We start from the raw sequence: 19,663 nt of genomic DNA on the forward strand, positions 1-19,663 counted from the left end.
AAAATTAAAACAGGACACAGTGAAATATCTCCTCCCCAGCTTCTGTCTCCCTCCCCTTCCCCCCCCCTCCCCTCCTCTCCTTCTCCCCCAGCAGCCCTGCACATGCACGTGTGCGCACGCACTCGCCAACAACCATGCTTAGTTCCTGGTGTGTTCTTCCGGGCTGCCTCAACGCACACACGGGCAGACACGAATGTCTATCTTTTCCTACTTTGGTTTTTTTCGATGGCGGTACACCACCAGCTGTTCTGCGTTGTGCTTTTTTCCTCAACATTATATGTTGGGACAATTTTCAAATCAGAACCAAGAGAACTTCCCCATTTTCTTTTCTGGCCGAATGGTACTCCACTGTCTGGGCGCACTGCAAATATTTCCCCGGTGTCTACTGATGGACATGCAGGGAGTTTCCAATATTTTCCTGCTACAATGGAAGCGACTGTCCTGATCCCTGTGTCGTTTTGCATGGATGTTGGAGTGTTGATAAGATTCATTTCTGCAAGCGGGATGGCTGGTTCACAGGAGTATTTGTGGGCTTCACTGATCTTATTGAATGGCCCTCCACAGGGGCTGTGAAATCACACTCCCAGAGCAGTGAGGAGAACGCCTGGTGGCCGTCAGGCTCGCCAGACACTGTCGTCACCCATACGCTTGAGGTGTGGACAGTCTTATGAGCCACCCTCGCTTTCTGCACATCTTTCAAACGTAACTCCCCAGATTTCTCCCCCAGGGATCTCCTGTCTCCTCCCAGGCCTCCCCTGGCTGTGAAGAGGCCCCCAGGTCCCCGGCTGGGATGGGGATGACTCTTCTCCCTCATCCTGCCCCTAGCCAGGCTCATCTCCCTCCAACCACAGGACTCAGAGACCAAGCTGTCTCTCCCCAGGCACCCCAGCACCCCTTAAGGGCTCTCCTGGCCTCCCCGCTGCCCCCCACGCTCCCTGCAGCAGCCAGCAAGGCCTTTCCCAGTCACACGTCACAGCAAACAGCCTCTTCCAAGCTCTCCAGTGCTTTTCCTCTACAGCTGGAGTGAACCCCAACTCCCCGCCCCAGCGAAGGCCCCCGGATCCCCGCCTGCTTCTCTGGGGGTGTCTCGCTCCACTGCCCACTCTCAGCCGCCTCCGCCCTTGAGCTCTTTCTTTCCCTAAAACCTGAGCCCCTTCCAGTTCCCACCTCCTGACGTGGCCAGGCTGTCCACGTCCCGCCCCTTTCCCGTCTGTGCAAATGGGTCACCACGCATGGTCCCCTCCTCAGTGAGCACTCCCCATGGCCACAGCGAGGCCCTCCGCCCGTAACTGCGGCATCACCCCCTCCCCGTCTCCCCCTGCACTGGGGTCTGGACTGTTTACTTACTTGCTCCCTGTTCTTCCCGGGCCTCCCAGGAATGTGAGCCCTTCAGGGAGGGCCCGGGCCAGCTCTCCCCCCGCCCCCAGCATGGATGGGGCGAGGGCTGGAGGGTCCCACCCATGCTTGTCCCACCATCCACCGTGGCCTCCCTTCCAGTTCACAGGAGCCTGGATGGGGAGCCGGGTCTTGGGGCCCCTGCCCAGGCTCTGCCCTCTGTCCCCTCTGCCCAGTCACTCACTCCCCAACTCTGGGGCAAATCCTTCCCTGAAAGGAATTTTCCTGCGGTGACCGGGAAGTTACTGAAGTAGGTGGCCTGAGCTGGCGGCCCTGACGGGAACTCTGTACACCTCTACCCCTCCTACAGGAACAGCAAGGTGTCCCTAACTGCGACGGCCACGTCCTCTTCTCATTGCCCTTCGCCTGCCCCGCCGGGGGTGGCCCTTCCTGCGCTGGGTCCAGCAGGAGTTGACCTGGCCCTGCCCCCCCAACCCCACCCCAGGGTGCCTGCCTCCGGCTGCCTCTATTCTCCTCGGACCCCGGCCCACCCCGCTGCTGTGAGACTGGGGGTCTCAGCACCCCAGCACTTTTGAGTCCAAATCCATCCTCTTTGGTCCATTAATGTCTGTCCGGATTGATCTAAAACTTTCCATCTGGTCCTCAGCTCCTTTCACGTCCCCCTGTGCACCCCCTTCCCTCTTATCTCTCACCCCGGATTCTGCGGGAGGAGCCAGGGGAAACCCGCGGCCACTCCCACCCCGCACTGCAGGCTCAACGCGCCCAGGACCCCGCACTGGGAGCCCAAACGCAGGGCGTCCCCAGTCGCCACTGTCCCCTCCCCTCCCCTCCTTGCACAACACTGCTTGGTGGATCCATCCCACCCCCATCTCATCTGAAAGGACCTTCCCTCCCCATCCAGGCCTTTCCTGCCAGACTCCACTCACCCTTGGCTCCCTTGGGCGGCCCCCTCAGCTCTGTGGAATGTGTTCACCCAGGTTCCCCTTTCCCTCCCAGGGACTCTGCCCTTCCCCCAATCCTGGGCCAGGATGGGGATGTAGAGGACAGCTGGGGTCAGCTCTGTTCACAGCTGCAGCCTTCAAGGTCAATTCCAGAAATATGAGAGTCAGTTCCCACTGGCCCTATGTGTGGAGCTGAAAGGACTGTCTGGAGGCCCCGCCTCCCCTTCCTCAGTAAAGGACAGTGGGGGGGATGGTTAGGGTCATGACCACCCTTTATAGGTGAGGAAACTGAAGGGCGAAGTGATGGGCCTTGCCCCACAGCAGACCCTCCCAAAACTCATGCTCACAGGTAAGAAGCGGGTAGGAGACGCTGGGGGGCCGGACTCATTGGGGATTTGACACAGAAACTGGGGGCACAGGGTCTGCCAGACCCCAAGAGGCTGAGAAAGCCACTGATGGCCCATCCTTGCTCCCAAAATAAATCACTCCACAGCCACTTTTGAAATCAGCTTTATAGCAAGCTATAAAAACTAAGATCATGTTATAGAAAAACACATACAAAAGCAGTACTATCAAAAATAATAATAATAACATCAAACATGCAAACTCCTACAAATGTACAAAGGCCTTTGTGCACCACTTACACGGGCCAGTTTCTGGCCACAGTACCTGGAAAGAGGGAGCACAAACCCGAGAGCTGGCTGCAAACCCCGTCACGGCGTGCCCAGCGGCGCAGGTGAGGTGGAGTTGTGCCTACGTCTGACTGCCGAGAGCCTCTGGGGTAAGCAGAGGCCGAGGAGGGTAACTGAACCCATGTTTTCCTGGGATAGGACAAGGCACCCCACAGGGCAGGGGATGGGTGGAGGCTGAGGTGGGCAAAATAATACCCCCCTCCAAAGACGCCCACGTCCACATCCCTGGAACTGCGACTACGTCAGGTTCCAAGGCAAAGAGGAGTTAAGGGGTCAGGTGGAATTAAGGTTGCTCATCAGCTGAACTTGACATCGGAAGAGGATCCTGGATTGTCTGGGTAGGTCAAAGGTCATTGTCTGGGGGGGTCAAAGGTCATCACTGGGGTCCTTAAGGAAGGAAGATGGAGGCAGGAGAGGGGTGCTGAGATGTGAAAAAGAGATCGACCGGCCGTTGCTGGCTTTGGAGATAGAAGGGGGCCACTAGCCAAGAAACAGGGTAGGCCGGCCTCTAAAAACTGGAAAAGGCAAGGAAATGGCCCTCCGGAGCATCCAGACAGAACCAGGCCGGCTGACACCTTGGCTTTAGCCCACTAGGCCCACGTCAGACTTCTGACCTCCACAACCGAAAGAGCGTTCTCGTCTTAAACTACTAAGCTTGTGGAAGTTTGCTGAAGTGGCAATAGGAAACGAATCCAGAGGCCGAGGAGTCAGAGGTCAAGCTTGCCCTGCCCAGACCTCAGCCTGACTTCCGGGGAGGACCTGCGGAGGCACCCCTGGGCCTGTCTCCGTGTGGGGGAAGGCGGAGGCCGAGAAAACCCAGGAGGTCCTTGCCCCTCCCGGACCCATCCTCAGGGGAAGCCCGTGGGGAAGCAGAGAAGGGGCAGGGGCTGAGCTGCAGGGGCCCTGATGCCAGCTCTGCCCCCAGCGTGCCATGGGACCCCACAGGCCCCTTTCCAGGTCCCAGATGAGAGCTCATCTTTCCCTTTTTTCCCTCCAGTCTGCCCTCCATTCCACGCCCCGGCTGAGCCCAGCTCAGCACAGCCCTGGACCAGAGGAGGCAGGAGGGGGTGAGGCTCAGGCCGCCGCCCAGGAGCTGGGGAGGCGCCAAGACCCAGGCTGAGGAGGGCAATCCGGAGGCAGCCTGTGGAAGGACCCCACAGACAGGCGGTGACCCTGGAGCTCCGTCCCCTGGCCACTCCCCCTCCTGGCCCCTCCTTCAGAGCGTGCAAGATCCCCTGTCATCTACAGGGAGCTTCTCATGTGTGGCCTCCTTGGGTCCCCATAGCTCCCCCCCGCCCCGCCCCGCCACGGGAGGGGTGAACAAGCCAGGGCCTGTCCAGTTCCCGCGGCCCAGGGACCTGCGCCTAGGCCAGGGCTGGTCAGAAGCAGCAGCAGAAGGCAGGACGTCCGTGAGAGGCCGTGTGGGGCTGTGAAGCCGGTGCTGGTCTGAACGGCCCCCGAACGGGGCGGCATCCGCTGCTCGCCATGAGCTCACGAGCAGGTCAGGCCGCGGAAGCAGCTAACCAACCTTTACAAGTGAAAACAGGGACTTGGAGGGCTCGCGCGCCCCCGTGTGGATGTCCAGGATGCTCCGGATGCCCCTGGATTCACTGTTGGTCAGGTTCCCCTTGATGGCCAGGATGGCACTCAGGTGGCCTTTGCTGGCAAAGAGAGTATGCTGTCAGTCCAGCCCGCTCGCCAACACCCCTGCTCACACCCCCTCCCAGCTCCCCAAACTCCGGGCGGAGCCACAGGGCACTGCAGCCAAGCCCCTGCCCACGAGCAGCACCGCCCACACCCGCTCCTTTGCCCGCTGAGCTCCAGCGGCGCTGGCCACCGTGCGTCTCCAGAGTGCGCCAAGCTCCTGCCCACCTGGGGCCTTTGCACTGGCTGTCCGTCCTGGAGTGCTCTTCCTCATGCTCTTGAGATAACCCGCTTCGTCTCACCCTTTAGCTCTCAGCTAAAATGTCACCTCCCCTGAGAGGCTTTCCCATCTCTAAAGTCAGCACCTCCTGTCGTTCACAACCTTGGTTAAACAATCTTTAACACTCGCAATTGAACTCCTTTGCCTGATCGCCTCATCGTTGCTAACCTTAAACAGACTGTAAGTAACATGAGGGAGAACGAAGACCTTGTCCGTCTTGTACTTCATTGCATCCTGGTGCCAAAAACAGAGCCTAAGGAGACCAGTACCTAGTAGGAGACCACTCCGTAACTGTTGGTAGAATGGGTGGATGGGTGGATGGATGGATGGATAGATCAGTGGATGAATGGATAGGTGGATAGATGGATAGGTGGATAGATGGATACGTGGATGGGTGGAAGGGTGGATGGGTGGATGGATGGATGGATAGATCAGTGGATGAATGGATAGGTGGATAGGTGGATAGATGGATAGGTGGATGGGTGGAAGGGTGGATGAATAGGTGGGTGGATGGGTGGATGGGTCAACGGATGGACAGATGAGTCGATGGGTGGGTCATCAGATGGATGGATAGAAGATGGGGGAGCAGGTGGGTAACTAGGTGCTTGTATGAGTGGGGAGATGGATGGGTGAGTGTGTAAGTGAGGGGATGGGTAGGTGAGTAGGTGGAGTGGGTCAGCCAGTGGCTGGACTAGGCTACGCCGGGACAGTCCAACTCATATCCCATAACTGGAACAGTCCGACAGCATTAGAGGACTCAGCCCACAGAATCAATTTCCCTGACTCACCAGATCCTCAGGCAGCCAGGGGCTAAGCCTCCACTCCGGAACAGGGGTACTAGGACCCAGGGCACAGGTCGCGCCCCTGAGGGCCCCTAGGCTGAGTGGTGGACCCCAGCTTCACTACTGACTTGCCATGGCCTCCAGCAGGTCCCTGGTCTCTCTGATCTCCGTTTCCCCTCTGAGGGGCAGTATCATAAAGGCTAAGAATCTGGGCTGTGGAGCCAGACCCCCTGGCTTTGTCGTCTTAGCTCTACCACTGACTAGCTGTGTTACCCTGGACACATTCCTTAAGCTCCCCAGGTCTCATCTGTAAATGGGGATGAAGAGTGTCAGCTTCACAGGGTGGCAGTAAGGACTGAGTGAACAGCCACTGTAAAGATCTGGGCATGGTGGCCGGTACACAGCACTCAGCAAAGGGACTGCATCACGGTGGCCGGTACCTGAGCTCTACCCACCCTGGAGGGACTCATTCTGGCTCCACCAGGCCCTGACCACAGCCGGGTACATCAAGGCCATGCTACCTGCCCAGGTCCTCTGGTGCCTTGCTCTCACCTGAAGTCAGGGTACCAGGCGGCACACGTGGCCACCTCGATCTTGATGGCGCTGGGGTCTTGCAGGCGAATAATCTCTGCGAGCATGGGGAGGGCACGATGCAGCCAGGTTGCCGGGGAGCCCTGCAGGCACAGGCCTGGTTGGAGGGAGGCTGTCCCTGCCCCGGAGGCCACCCAGGGGCCCAGAGAGGCTCAGGTCCGACCTGATTGGGTTTGGAGAGGCCCAGAGGGGCTGTCCTGGCCTGTGAAGAGCTTGGAGCGGGAGGGCAGCCTATGGGAGTGGGAGCTGGGAGGGGCGGGTGGGGGCTTACGTTCTGAGTGCAGAAGCGCTGGATGAGCTCAGCGTTGGCCAGGATGTGCCCCGCCAGCTGCTGCTGCTGCTCTGCCGTCTTGAGGACCAGGCGCCGCTTGCTGAGGCGGACGATGTACTCTTTCACCAGGTGCAGGTGTACAACCTCCATGAGCTCCTGGGTGGGCGAGTGGGCAGGGCCATGTGAGCCAACACACAGGAAACCCACCACCTCCCTCGAGGCTTCGAAGCCAGGGTCCAGGGAGGGGCGGATGCCAGAGCACAGGAGCGCGTCCGTGTGTGTGCGCGTGCGTGCGCGTGTGTGCGCGCATGTCCAGACCCCCCCCTCCGGCTCCTGCCACCAGCTCAGCACCCCCTTACCTCCCGGAAACAGTCCTGCAGTTCAGAGAACTCGGGCAGCCTCTCGCCCACCACGGAGATAATTTCCTCCAGGGTCTGCGCGGGGGCCGCCCAGCGGGTCTGTGTGAACCTCTTGAACAGCGGCTGTGAAAGGAGAGAAGCAGGATGTCTGGCCACGCCCTGCAGAGGAAGGGCCAGCTGCAGAAACATGCACACACAGACACACACAGACACACGGGGCCCAGGACAGGGGCCGGGGACGTTAAGGACTCCCAAGGAAGCCAGGGAGCGCTGGGCCCCTGCTCGCAGGCAGGGACTGGAGGCGTGGTCTGCACACCCTTCTCAGAGGCCGACCAGCTGCCATCTGCCTGCCCTGAGGCCTTTTCCACTGGCCACCCTCCTTAAATAAATAAATTCCTACATAAACAAAGCCTTGTGCTTGGCTGGGCCTGTGAGGAGCCAGCCAAGTCATCCAGGGTCACCGCCTGGTCACCCACAGCTGCTGGGCACTGAGGCCAGGGCGGGTTCCCATGGAGGGCAGGCAGGGAGTCCCTCCTCCTCGTTTCCTGGGACCCCTGCCTCATCCTCTGCTAAAGGCGCTAAAGGGTTTCTGTGGATTTCTTGGCCCACAGCAGACGTGGTGACGGCTGCCAAAGGCTCTGAGCATCACAGCTGGGAGTTAGGCACGGGGACAGGGCCTGGGCAGGAGGGTCTGGGGCGTCTAAGCGGGGGACGGGCATTGAAGCTTCCTGTCTGTACCCGAGGGCCCTGGGCGGCCCTCTGAGGCCAAGCCCCGGGGCTGAAGCGTTGGGAGTGAGGTCAAGGGCCCGCCACGGCCCCCTCACCTGGTCTCACACCACGCCTTCCACGTGCCAGCTCTTCGCTTCTGCCACCCTCCCTGCCCAGCCCCCTCCCAGGCCCTCCCCGCCCTCCCCCAGCACCGGACTCAGCATGTGACACACGGCAGGAGGTTCCAGCTACCTTCAGGGCCCCAAACAGGCTCTGGAGCAGGGTATCAACGCCATGACTCTTGAGCTCATCCAGGGGGCTCAGCAGGTGGCTCGGGATGTCCTGTGGTGTCTGCCACTTCTGGTCCACGAACATCCTGGAAGGACAGGGGAGGCAGGGAGATCACACCAGTCCTGCCCAGAGAGCCAGTGAGCCTGAGGCTAATCTTCCTAAACCATTCCTCTAGAACCCTCCCTGGCTCCCCACTCCCCATGGGAGCAAGTCCACATCATCCCACCCATGCTGCCGAAGCAGGGCCCAGCCTTCCCACTCCCAGCACACACGTAACACCACATCCTCTTCTAACTGAGGGCCTCTCCACAGCACCTCACTTTGCTCATCTGCTTAATGGACGTGATCACTGTACCTACCTAACAGGGTTGTCATAAGGGTAAAATAAAATAAAGTAAATCAGTTGCGCGAGTGCTTGACCCCCAGCACTAGATAAATGTTCACTGCTGCCGCCGCCACAGGCCCTGGCATTTCCTTACGGACCTGCTCGTTTTAATTCAACATCTCTGCTGAAGCTGTCCCTCCCCCCCCATCCCGGGCACCTCCCAGCCGCCTCCCAGTTACCCTCTCTCTCTCACAGGCAGGCAGCCCCAGTGATGCCGGCTCCCACAAACCCCACCCAGTGCCCTCACCGGAAGGAGAGGCAGTTGTTGATGTTGGCGATGACATTGGCCCTGTAATTTCTCAGCTGTTTGCTCCTCTCCAGAAATTCATCAAAGGCACGCTGGTAGCTGGTGAAACCCGAAAGGGAACATGCGGGACCAGCACAAACACCGGGACAGGAGCAGCCTCCCTGGGTTTACATGTGGGCTCCCTGCAGCACAGGGAGGGGCCCCTAGCCCCGAAGCATCCTGTAACTGGCTTCACGTGCTCAGGCCAGTGAGGCCAGGGCCCCTGCAGAGCTCCTGAAGAGGGTGTCCACCCCGCTCTGCTGCCTCCCTCCTTCCCCCAGGCCCCCTCTAGAGCTGGAAGACTGGAGGCCTGGGCCATGCAGGGGTCCTCAGAGGAGGCGGAGGGAGCTAGCCAAGAGAACCGTGAGGGTGCAGACTGGAGCGTGCCCGGATGGGGAGGCCAGTGTCTCAGTCCCTCACTGGGCATCTTCTTTGCAGCTGGGGGCTGCTCTGCTGGGAGCTTTGCCGAGAGCAGGTGGTCAGATTACCTGAGGCTCTCAGCACCCAGGTGGGTGGTACAGGGGGATGAGGACGCCTGCTCAGAATGACAGACCCCCGAGGAGCAGGGAGGGGCACTGATCTAGCTTGGATCCCCACCTGGGGCACGAGGGCGCGGCGGGGCGCTGAGAGGGGTGGCCGCAGGGACCCTTCCTGCGCGCGCACAGGCCGTCACCCACCTGTTGAGGAACGCAGCCAGCTCCACCAGCAGCAAGTGCTTCATCTGCGCGCCCAGGTCAAGGGTGATGCTCTCGGCCTTGGCCTGGCCCTGGGAGATGATCTGCAGGGGTGAGGTGAACTGAGCAGGGGCCCACCCGGTCTAGGGCTGGGGCTGGGGCGGGTGCGGGGGTCGGTAAGACATGGAAAAGAGGGACTGTGCTCAGGGGCGAGCGTGTGTTTGCACGCAAGGATGTGCGCTCGTGCACGAGGGGCAGCCGTGCTACCTGGACGATGTCAATGGCCAGCTCACTGTGGCAGCGGCCGTCCAGCCTCTGCGGAGCCACATCCTGGGTCCAGCGCTGTGACTCCAGCTCCAGGGCACGGGCCGTCAGCTCCTTCACGCTGGCCTTGGGGGAGGGGGGGCTGGTCAGGGGAGCGCGAAGCCCACGTGGACGTGCCTGTCAGGCTCCCTGCCACGTCCTGTCTGCCCCGGCCGCCCCTCCGCTTCCTTCCCGCCCCTCCTTTGCCCCGGCCCTGGCGCTGGCGCTGGACTCACCACCTGATTGGAGAGGAACGTGGCCTCCAGCAGCCGGATCTGCTTGGGGGACAGGAGGCTCCCAAGCCCGACTCCTTGCAGCTCGCCTGCCAGCTTGGGGCTGTTGATGACGTCACTGTGGGCAGAGGGGGCTGGCATGAGGAAAGCTCACGCCACCCGTCCAGCAAGAGCCCTCCTCCTCGGCCTCAGCCTCTGGCAGGCCCAGAGCTCAGCTCTCCTGGCCTCAGCCTCTGGCAGGCCCAGAGCTCAGCTGCCTGCCTCCACCGAACCCCATCCCTGCTTCCCCACCTCATGCGGTGGGCCCTGCACCTGCTCAGCCTGATCCAGGCCCCCAACCCTGGAACTGTCGTGCCTCCTTTACTCTCTCACCCCCATCTGCTTCTGCTCCGAAATACCGCCCCGAAACTGATGAGCCGCAAGCTACCCGGCTAGAGGCACCCCCCTGCCCAGCCACCGCCCTCTCGCCTGGCTCACTGCAGGACCCCCCTCCCTGGCTCCCCGCTTCTGCCCTCACCTCCAACAATCCCTCCTCCACCCAACAGGCAGTACCACCTCTCAGGTCTGATCTCCCGGCTCTAAGGGCTCCCCGCTCTCACACAGACAGGATACAACTCCTTACCCTCTGCCTCCTTCTCACCCATCCCCCACCACACTCCAGCCCTGCTGGCCTTGGGCACCCACTAGCCCTGTGCCCTCTTCCCCCCGCCCCCCGAGCCGGGTCTGCTGCCCCCAGAGGTGGGCCAGTCCAAGCAGGAAGGGCTGTTCCCGCACCACCCTGAACTGCTCTGAGGAGGCAGATCCACCCATCCCTGTGGACCTCTGTTGGGTCCCAGAGCCCCCTGGGGACTGCCCAGCCCTGGGACTTCCTCAGGGACCTTGGTCCGCCTGGAGGCTCAAGAATGGCCCTCTCTGCCCCTCCCCCAGCCTGGATGCGCTGTGCCCCTTTGCTCCCCGCACTTCTGGCCACACAGGCCTCCACGGAGCCCCCCTGGACTCCCCCCCTCGGGGCTCCATGCCCGGCTGGCCTCAGTTTCCTGCTGCAGTGACCCCAGTGGGTCCCAGGCTAAAAGCCCCTGGGGTCACTGGGACAGGAAGGCTGAGGGTGAGAAGTGTGAGTGCCTGGCACTTCCTGGTGAGTCAGGACAAGCAAGAAGGAACAGGTTCAGAGCCGCCCTGACTCTCCCGCACCCCCTGCCCTGTGCCAATTTCCCTATGCCCTGCCGACTCCTCACCCACCACTCCCCAACCGGCCCTTCCTCCGGCCCCCGCGAGGCTGACCCACCAGTACCAACCGAGACCACTGGCCACCGAGATGTGTCCCCGAGATGCTTGGACATTGCTCACACGGGCTACACCTCCAGGCTTCCTGTGGGCTTTACACTGGGTGCCGGGGCCAGTCCCTACAGGAGCCCCTGGCCTCTCATGCCTTGGTCATCTCCATGCTGCAGTATAAGTCTCTCCCCACCCAGCTTATGTGAACGACCAGATGTCTGGGGAAATGAGGGGATGCCTGAGGCGGTACCCGGCTGGTAACCAGGTATCCTTCACCGGCAGAGCAAGCCTTCCAAACTGAGGGGCTCCAGGCCTCGGGGGCCAGAGCCCAGCTCTGTGCGGCCTCACTGGGTGACCCTGCACCATGGGGATCTTCCCAACAGGCCCAGCGGCCCCACCCTGCCCCTGCTCCCTGTCCTGCCTGGGAGTGCCCCCAGGGGCCTGCTGGATAATCCAAACACTGACAGCTCCACACAGCTCCCAGAATGCTTCACAGCTCAGCCTCAGGCCCTGGAAGATGACTCCCTTTGCCGGAACACCACCCTCCCTCTTACTGACCTGTCCTCCTCTTTCCTGCCCTGCCTGACCTCTATTAGACTGGGCGCTGCCCCAGAGCAGCAAACTCCTGTGGCAGGCAGAAGTCTGCGCCGTCTCTTCTGAGCTGGCTTCCTGGGCTGACCCAGGCGAGGTCAGGGCCCCCTCCTCCGGGCTCCCCTGCCACACCCCTTCCTGCTCTGGATGGGCGCTGCTTCATGCCCTCCCCAGACTGGGAACTCATGAGTGAATGATGAAGTCCCTGCCATTCTCTGTGCCTCAGTTTCCCCAACTGTGGAATGGGGCCGAGGCCCAAGAGACTAAGGACTCCAAGTGCAAAGCAGACCCAGCCCAGGCCCTGCCCCCTTGAGTCCAAGCCCATCTGTGCTTCTCCCACCTGGAACTCCCTGCACGCGGTGACAGCCCCTGCAGAGCGGCCTCCCTGCCCCTGGGGCCCCGCCCAGCACCGGGGCGCCCGGCTGCCCAGCCGCTTACTTGGGGTAGAGGTTCTGCACCCAGACCAGCAGCACGTAGGTGTCGCGTTCGCTCAGCTCGAACTGCGCCAAGTCCGCCAGCTGCGCCGCGAAGTGCTCGTGGTAGCTCTCGGCGTAGGCCGCCACCACGGCGAACTCGGCGGGGAACAGCGGCTTCAGCCGCTCCACCACGGCCTCCAGGTCCTCCTTCATGGTGCGGCCCATGTGCAGGAAGGCGCGCTCGGCCTCCGTGCGGCCCTCGGCAGCCGCGGCCGGCCGCTGGCCCAGGCGCTCCTCGGCCGCCTGCGCCACGCCGCGCCGCCACAGCTGCAGCCAGCGCCGGGGCCGCGTGGCCGCCAGTGCCGAGGGCCCGGGCCCCGCCGCCGCCGCCGCGCGGTCCTCGCGCTCCTGCTCGGCCAGCACGGCCAGCGCCTGGCGCAGCCGCTCCGGCGCCGCCTCCAGCGGCCGGCGCAGCAGGCCGAGCACCTGGTCGCGCAGCAGCACGTACAGCGCCTCCACCTTGCTCTGGCGCCGCAGCAGCTCCTCCTCGCTCACGCCGCCCGCCGCCATGGCCGCCTGCAGCTCCCGCTCCAGCGCCAGCAGCGGCCCCGCCGCCTCCAGCCGCCCGTGCTCCAGGTCGGCCTTGAGCTCCTCCACTGCGGCCAGGACCCGACGTTAGCGCGGCCCGGGGCCCCGAAACCCACCAGTCACCTCCCGTGGGCCGAGACCTCAAAAGGTGAGGTGAGGCGCCGGAAGGGGCGAGTCGACGTCCCAGACAGGACCGAGGACCCCTCCGCTCGCTCCCTGCCCCTGAGATCAGGGCGCGCAGGGGAAGCTGGCAAGGGAGACACCTCCGCGCCCACCTTCCCTGCCCTCTCTGTCCTGGGTGAGTGGGGCGTCCACTCCAGTGAGCCCCGATCCTGCCCAGACCCTGCCTGGCTGGGACCTGGGGCCCCTGCCTACCTGTGGGCAGCCGGCCAGCCGGCCCGGACTGGGACTCAGAGTCGCCCTCTGTCTCTGCTGAGCTGGGCTGACTCTTCTTCTTCCTCCCTTTGGTGAAGACGCTGAACATGTTGGCCAGGCCTTTCGACTTCTTCTTCTTCTTCGCAGCCTCTCCTTCATCCCTATCTGGGGCTTCGTCGGCCTCCAGGGGTGGCACCAGGTCCTCGGAGGAGGCCTCGGACATGGAGGCTTCTGACTCTGCCTCCGAGGTGAAGGGCAACTTCTGGGGGCTTCGGGGCAAGTCAAGGGCCCCTGGCGCAGGCTGCTGGCCCGTAAAGCCTTGTAAGGTCATCGTCTTCAGCATGACGCCGGCTCGGGCCTGCGGGTTGGCAAGGCGAGGGAATGAAAGGCTCAGCGGTCACCAGGGGATGGGCCTGGCTCCCGGCTCCCCGGCCCAGGTACACAGCCAGGTTGATGCATTTTCACCTGTATGACCACCAGGCTCTGGCATTCTCCTGGCCCAGATGGGCACCAACAACTCAACTCTCTCCCCGGACACCAGTTCCTCAGGACCCACCAGCCCTCCGAGAACTGCCGAGGCAGGGAGGAAGCTGGGCTTGGGAGGCGTATTCCAGACAGAAGGCAAATCCTTCCTTGACAGCCCACCCTCTGGGCAGGGAGAAGGGACTGCAGTGCATGAGAACCACCCGGATTCCATGAGACCCCAGGGGAGCAGGCAGACCACGGGCCGCCGTCCCACGGCGCCGAGCGAGAACCGAGGTCCAGAAAGGTCACAGAGCACCAGCGGCGGACCGAGGCGGGAATCCAGCCCCAGCCCCGTCCTCCATTTTGCCGGTTCTTGTCTTGACTCGTACAGCTTTAGGGTCACAGAGGAGCGCTCTGAGCAGAAGCACAGCTGCTCCGGCTGGGACCACAAGGTAGGCAGGGCCTGACCCCTATATGACCTTGGGGCTCAAGTCTACAGAAACCACAGTGCCCCCTCAAGCTTCAGGGGGTCTTTCCCACGTCCGTAGGGACAAGGGGCCCAGTGAGGCACAGGGCTGTCTGAGGTCACACGGCAACTGGCAACTGGGACTGGAAACCCAAGCTTCCCGGCTCCACAAATGGGGTGACATCATCGTCACAAAAGCTTCCATTTTCTGGGCGCTTCCTGAGTGCCCATCCCATCACTTCCGCACTCCCTTCCAGGAGGCGTGTTATTTTCCTCATCTCACACAGCTAGCTCAGAGGGGCTTAAAATGCCCCCATGGTCAACAGCCTGGGCTTGGAACTCGGATCACCTGGCTCCGGGCACCCCTGCCTCGTGGCCCCCAGCACCTCGCCAGCCACATTCAGAGGGGCAGCACCCTCCCCAGCACCTTGACCATTGTGAAAGCCAGGCCAGGACCGGTGGAGGGGAACATGGCTGACCCCAAAGGAGGGAGCGGGGCAGGGCTGGGCCTCCCTGGTAACGGGGGTGATGCATAACCACAGTGCCTGCCCCACCACCCGAGAGTAAACACACCAAGTCATGACTCACACAAACAGTGACTTCAGTTCGCCCCTGCAACGGCCCTGCAAGGCAGATGGGGTGATCCAATCATCCAGAGAGAGAAATTGAGGCGGCAGGAGGCGGGGTGGGATTAGGCCTGTCAGACTTTCTACAACCCCTACTGCCTCCCCATCGGCCCAGCCTCCTCTCGCATCCGCCCGAGGACTCGTCCCAAACCCCCGGGCTTGACCAGAGCCACTCAGTGGCCAGGAAGCCGGGCTTTCTCACACTCCCACTGGTTTCAGCAGGTGCCTGGGCAGAGTCCTACCCTGGGCAGAGTCCTACCCTGCTGGATCTCCGTTGCGTTCCCTGTGCCATGTGGCCTGAGAGTTCCACTCCAGAACCAAGCAGGGGGTACTCTGGGCATTTCTGCCCTGCAGAGCCCTTGCCCCAGCTTCCCTCCTAATCCATCCCATTTTCATGCCAGGCACCCACAGGAGCTGGTCTGGCCGGCTGGCTGGGGCTGCTCAGTGCCACCCTGGGCCCCCAGGCCCCACCTCTGCCCCCCGCTGGGGTGAGGGTGAGGGCCATCTGACCCGCTGTGCTCCCACCGGCCTCACTTCTGTCCTCACTGCCCCCCACCTCCTCCGTCCCCACACGTGCTAGGCTCTACCCAGCCTCCAGACCTGGCTCCTGCAGGTCCCCGCATGGCATCGCTGCCTCCTCGCCTCTGTGGCACAAACTCTCCTCACCCTTCAGGGTCCTGCAGCAGCCCCCTTGGCCCACGTCCCAGGCCTGGACTCTGAGGCAGCTGGTGCAATAGGAAGAGAACAACTGTGGGCTTAGCTGTACCACCCACTAGGGTGTGGACCAGACTTCACCCTTCCTTCATAGGCCTTAGTCTCCCCATCTGGGAAATGGGGATGAGGACCCCACCTCACAGTACTGCTGAAAGGATGTGAGGAAACCACTCAGACACATGCTGGCACCTAGCCAGGCCTCAGTAAGGGTCTGCGTCATGTGTCCCAGTGTCTGTCAGGCTAATCCTGGCGCCCGGATACAGCAGAAGAGGGCAGGAGAGGGATCCTTTAAGGCCAGGCTCGCGGCTGGGCACACTGAGACAGGAAGGGGAGTGCTCCGAGTCATACCCTGTGGCCACAGCCTGTGGCCCAACAGTGGCACCCCTCGGGTCCTCCCACCTCCCCCGGCTTCTCCTCAGGCACACACACCCTCACCCTCCTTTCCGGGTCAGGGCTGAGGTCCACCCAAGCCTCCCTGGCCCCTGTGCCTAGCTCCTCCGTGCTTATAGGTCCCGCTTCCTACCGCAAAAGGAAGGGACACCCGGCGCCTTTCCCCACAGCCCCTCCCTGATGCTTTTTGCGGGACGCAGTCCTCCGCTGGGAGCATCGAAGCCGGACCCTCTGCACCCTGACGCAGCAGCTCAGCCCGGGGGCCTCAGTTTCCCTAGAAGAGGGGCTGCCAGAGACCTGGGCTCCGTCCTGCCCCATTGGTCCCCTCCGTCGCGCCGGCCGCTCCCTCGTGGGATGGGGCCGGAGACTCGGGGTCGGGGCGGCCGGGCAGCCGCGCGGAGAGGTTGGGGACGGACGCACGGCGGGCGGAGGTCACTTACTGTGTCCGGGCCGGGCCGCCGCTGTCTGGGCTGAGCCGGGCGCCGCCTGAAATAGACGCAGACTCCGCCCCCGCTGGGCCCGCTCGCCCCGCCCGCCGCCTCCGCGGAAAACCCGCGGGCGAAGGCCAAAGCACAGCGTGGCGGGGGCTGCCTGTGTCCCCGTGTCCGGTGCGCGCGCCCCCCCAGGCGGTGCGGGGCCTGCTTAGCAGGGGAGCGGGGGACGGGGTCACGACCTCCCACCAGCCCGGACGGGATGACTGGGCTGGCCAAGCGTCGCCAGACTGTGTCGGGCGCGGGACCGGCACCCAAGGCGGACGGAGTGGGTCTGGCGCTGACCCGTTGTCCGACGACGGCTTCCGATTGGCTGGCTGGGAGGGGCCCCCGCGCTCAGGACCACTTTCGCGCGTCACAGATCCAGCACCCACCCCAGCTCAGCCCAACTGTGGGGAGTCCCCTTTCCCCCGCGGGGTGCTGGGGACAGTCCCACCTGACTCCCTCGGAGGTTGGCCGCGCGGAGAATCACTCCCTCTGGAGAGAGTGTTCCCACTCTGGGTATCACTGTGGCCGCAGAGAGCCATGGGAGGGGGCCTTCATGGAGGAGCCTCCCTAAGGGATCGGGGGTTGGTCAGCCATGGACAAAGCACCTGTGCTGGTGCCTTGCATACGCTGTCACCGTCGAGTCTTGCTTAAAACGGAGAAATGGCTCACAGAAGTGAGTGACTTGGCTTCCCTGGTGGCGCAGTGGTTGAGAATCCGCCTGCCGATGCAGGGGACGCGGGTTTATGCCCCGGTCCGGGAAGATCCCACATGCCGCGGAGCGGCTGGGCCCGTGAGCCATGGCCGCTGAGCCTGCGCGTCCGAAGCCTGTGCTCCGCGACGGGAGCGGCCACAACAGTGAGAGGCCCGCGTGCCCGGGGTGGGGGGGGCCGAGGGGGGGGAAGTGAGTGACTTGCTCGAGGGCACACAGGCAATAAATGGTGGTCGGTGGTCGGAACCCACACGCAGGCCTGTAGGACTCCCACTGAAACACTCTCCCTTCCTGGGACCGGCGCTGGGCCAGGACAGGCTCCTAAAGGCACCAGATGGGGACCCCGACAGCTCAGGCTTGAGTCTCACTCAGCCCAGCTTTGTCCGCACTCAGCGTGGCCTTGAGCAGGTCACATCCCTTTCTGGGCCTCCGTTTCCCTATCTAAGCCCTGTTTTTCTGTCAAAGGGCCAGAGGGGTGCTGGTGAAGAGTACCCCTTCCCCGTTTCACATCTTAGGAATTCCTGCCCTCTGGAAAGGACCCTGTGGCTCAGGAATTTCCCGCCTGGGCACCAGCTTCCTTTTTGCTTCTTAATAGAGCCTCTGCTCCTCCCTCCCTTTTGTTTGCCACCCCTCCCCCTCCCCACTGGTTCCCTGCTCCCCCTGGGAACTGGGCACAGATCTCTGCAGCCTGGGAGGCCTGGCCAAGTGGGCAAGGCAGCGGGGAGATGGGGGTGCCCTTTGGAACTGAGAACTTCCTCTTCCTCCTTAGGAATGGTGGCGAAGGGCCACCATTGGGGCTTGGACATCGATCCTGTCCCTCGGGGGGAGGGGGGGTGGGAAGGGGAGGCTGCAGTAAGAAGGGCTCCACCCCTTCTCTCCCTGTAGCCGCAGGGGTGACATTTTTCAGATCTGAACCAACTGGTCACAGTGCCCCAGCAGCTGGAGGGTCATTCCAGCTGCTCCCAGTGCATAGATGGGGAGACTAAAGGCCAGAACCCCCCTCCCCCCAAGTTCATCCAGCCAGACAGGGTGACAAGGGCAAGAAGCAAGGGGTCCTGGCCCAGTGCCTCCGTGGCTGCCTGCTGTGGCCTCATTGCACAATCCCCATGCCTTCCCACCAGGCTTCTTCTTCTAACCCCACACAGATTGGGAAATTGCTGGAGAATCCAAAGTGCTCTGGGTAATGGGGGGAGGGGACAGTGTCAGGCTCAAAGACCCCACCACCCCCTCAGAGCTCCAGACCCTGGTCTTCAGGGACAGGAAGGATGCTTCACCGGGCAGATGCTGGGCAGCCACCCTCGTCCCCAGCTGCCATGACACCTGCGCCCCTCTCCATGGCCTCACTGAGCTCCAGGCTGCGGCTAGGGGGTGGGAAAAGCTGCCCACCCCTCCTGTGGCTGCACCAGGTACTTCTTTCCCTGAGTTCAGGCATGAGGGTCAAGCGTCACATATGTGAAGCCCCCAACTCAAGGGAAATCCTCTGAAAATAGGGCTGCATAGAGGGCCAAGGGGTGTGACTGCCAGCGGGGCCCATAGGGCAGGAGCTATTCTAACCCCTTTTGACAGATGAGGAGACTGTCCCCAGGAGACCACACTTCCAGAAGGAGCCAAAGGCCAGCCAAGAATTCCACCCTCAGCAGGAAATGAGCATCAGATGCTTGTTGAGAGTGTCCCTGGCCAGCTGCTCTCCCATCCCCCACCTCCCCAGGCGATGGGTGGGGGGGCTGCAGGCCAGTTCCACCTGGCAGGGAGGGCAGCACGCAGGAGCGGACTGGCAGTAGACCCTTCAGGCCAGCCCGGAAGTCAAGTGTGCCAGCACCTGGCCAGGAGCTGTAGTCAGCTCCTTGCATGCAACTCAGGGCTTGGGAGGCCCAGGACACGTGCCTTCCCTCCGCTTGGAAATGACAGATGACTTTTTTTTTTAATTGTGGTAAAATACACATAACCAAATGTGCCATTTTGACCATTTTAAATATATAGGTCAGTGGCATGATGTCATACATTGTCATGCAACCGTCACCACCATCCACCTCCAGAATTTTGTCACTTTGCAAAACTGAAGCTCCGTACTCATTAAACACTAACTCCCCTTCGTCACCTTCCCACTAGCCTGGCACCCACCATTCTACTTTCCATCTCTATAAACTTGACTATTCTCAGTAGCTCATATCAGTGGAATCAAAAGGATGGTAACTGTCCTTTGGTAACCGGCTTATGTAACTTCACATAATGCCATCAAGGTTCATCCATGTTGTGGCATGTGTCAGAATGTCCTTCCTTCTTAAGCTTGAAGAATGTTTCATTGTTTATCTTTTCATCTGTCCATGGACGCTTGGGTTGCTGCCGCCTGTTGGCTGTCGTGAGTAATGCTGCTCTGAGCACGGGTCGACAGCTGACATCTGTCGACAGGTGCCAAGCTCTGTTCTAAGTGCTTCGCATGCACTAACTGATTTCATCAATCGTATGAAATGGGTACTCCTTAATTATCCCCTTTTCACAGATGAGGAAATCGAGGCACAGATAGTTCCAGTGGCGTGGTGGTCAGCGGTGGAGCTGGAAGCCACACAGTCAGTGTTGTGCTGTATTACTTATCCCCTAATGTTGATCAACTGAAATACAGCTTGATGCATTTAAGTCAGACACAAGGAAGGACTGACTGCTGGGCTGGGAAGCTTCGATGCAGAAATGGGAGCTTTTACTGCCCTCTACCCCTTTTTCATCTTTGGAAAAAAAAAAAAAAAAGATTTCCCAATCTCTTTCACGACCTTGTCCA

At 61.8% G+C, this 19,663-nt stretch overlaps 1 protein-coding gene across 1 annotated transcript; it reads right to left on the minus strand.

The window, feature by feature from the left end:
* Positions 1–2,868: 2,868 nt before the first annotated feature.
* On the minus strand, positions 2,869–16,378 carry TNFAIP2 (TNF alpha induced protein 2). The gene is made up of 12 exons (XM_079913414.1): positions 16,000–16,378; positions 13,042–13,399; positions 12,101–12,734; positions 9,800–9,914; positions 9,528–9,650; positions 9,264–9,364; positions 8,548–8,646; positions 7,877–8,000; positions 6,917–7,039; positions 6,558–6,713; positions 6,248–6,369; positions 2,869–4,650 (listed from the first exon to the last, which is right to left on the minus strand). Exons 1-12 carry the CDS (start codon positions 16,018–16,020, stop codon positions 4,509–4,511), a joined length of 2,118 nt encoding a protein of 705 aa, XP_079769540.1. The 5' UTR covers positions 16,021–16,378; the 3' UTR covers positions 2,869–4,508.
* Between the last annotated feature and the right edge of the window lie 3,285 nt (positions 16,379–19,663).

This window comes from Stenella coeruleoalba (assembly GCF_951394435.1).
Source record: "Stenella coeruleoalba genome assembly, chromosome: 2".
NCBI lineage: Eukaryota > Metazoa > Chordata > Mammalia > Artiodactyla > Delphinidae > Stenella > Stenella coeruleoalba.

Coding starts and splice junctions, on each gene's coding strand:
- TNFAIP2 (XM_079913414.1), bottom strand. CDS start 16,020: ATGGGGCAGGACGGAGCCCAG. Junction 9,915..12,100: donor GTGCAGAACCTCTACCCCAA/GTAAGCGGCTGG, acceptor CTCTGCCCACAG/TGACGTCATCAACAGCCCCA. Junction 6,370..6,557: donor AGCGCTTCTGCACTCAGAAC/GTAAGCCCCCAC, acceptor CTGTGCCTGCAG/GGCTCCCCGGCAACCTGGCT.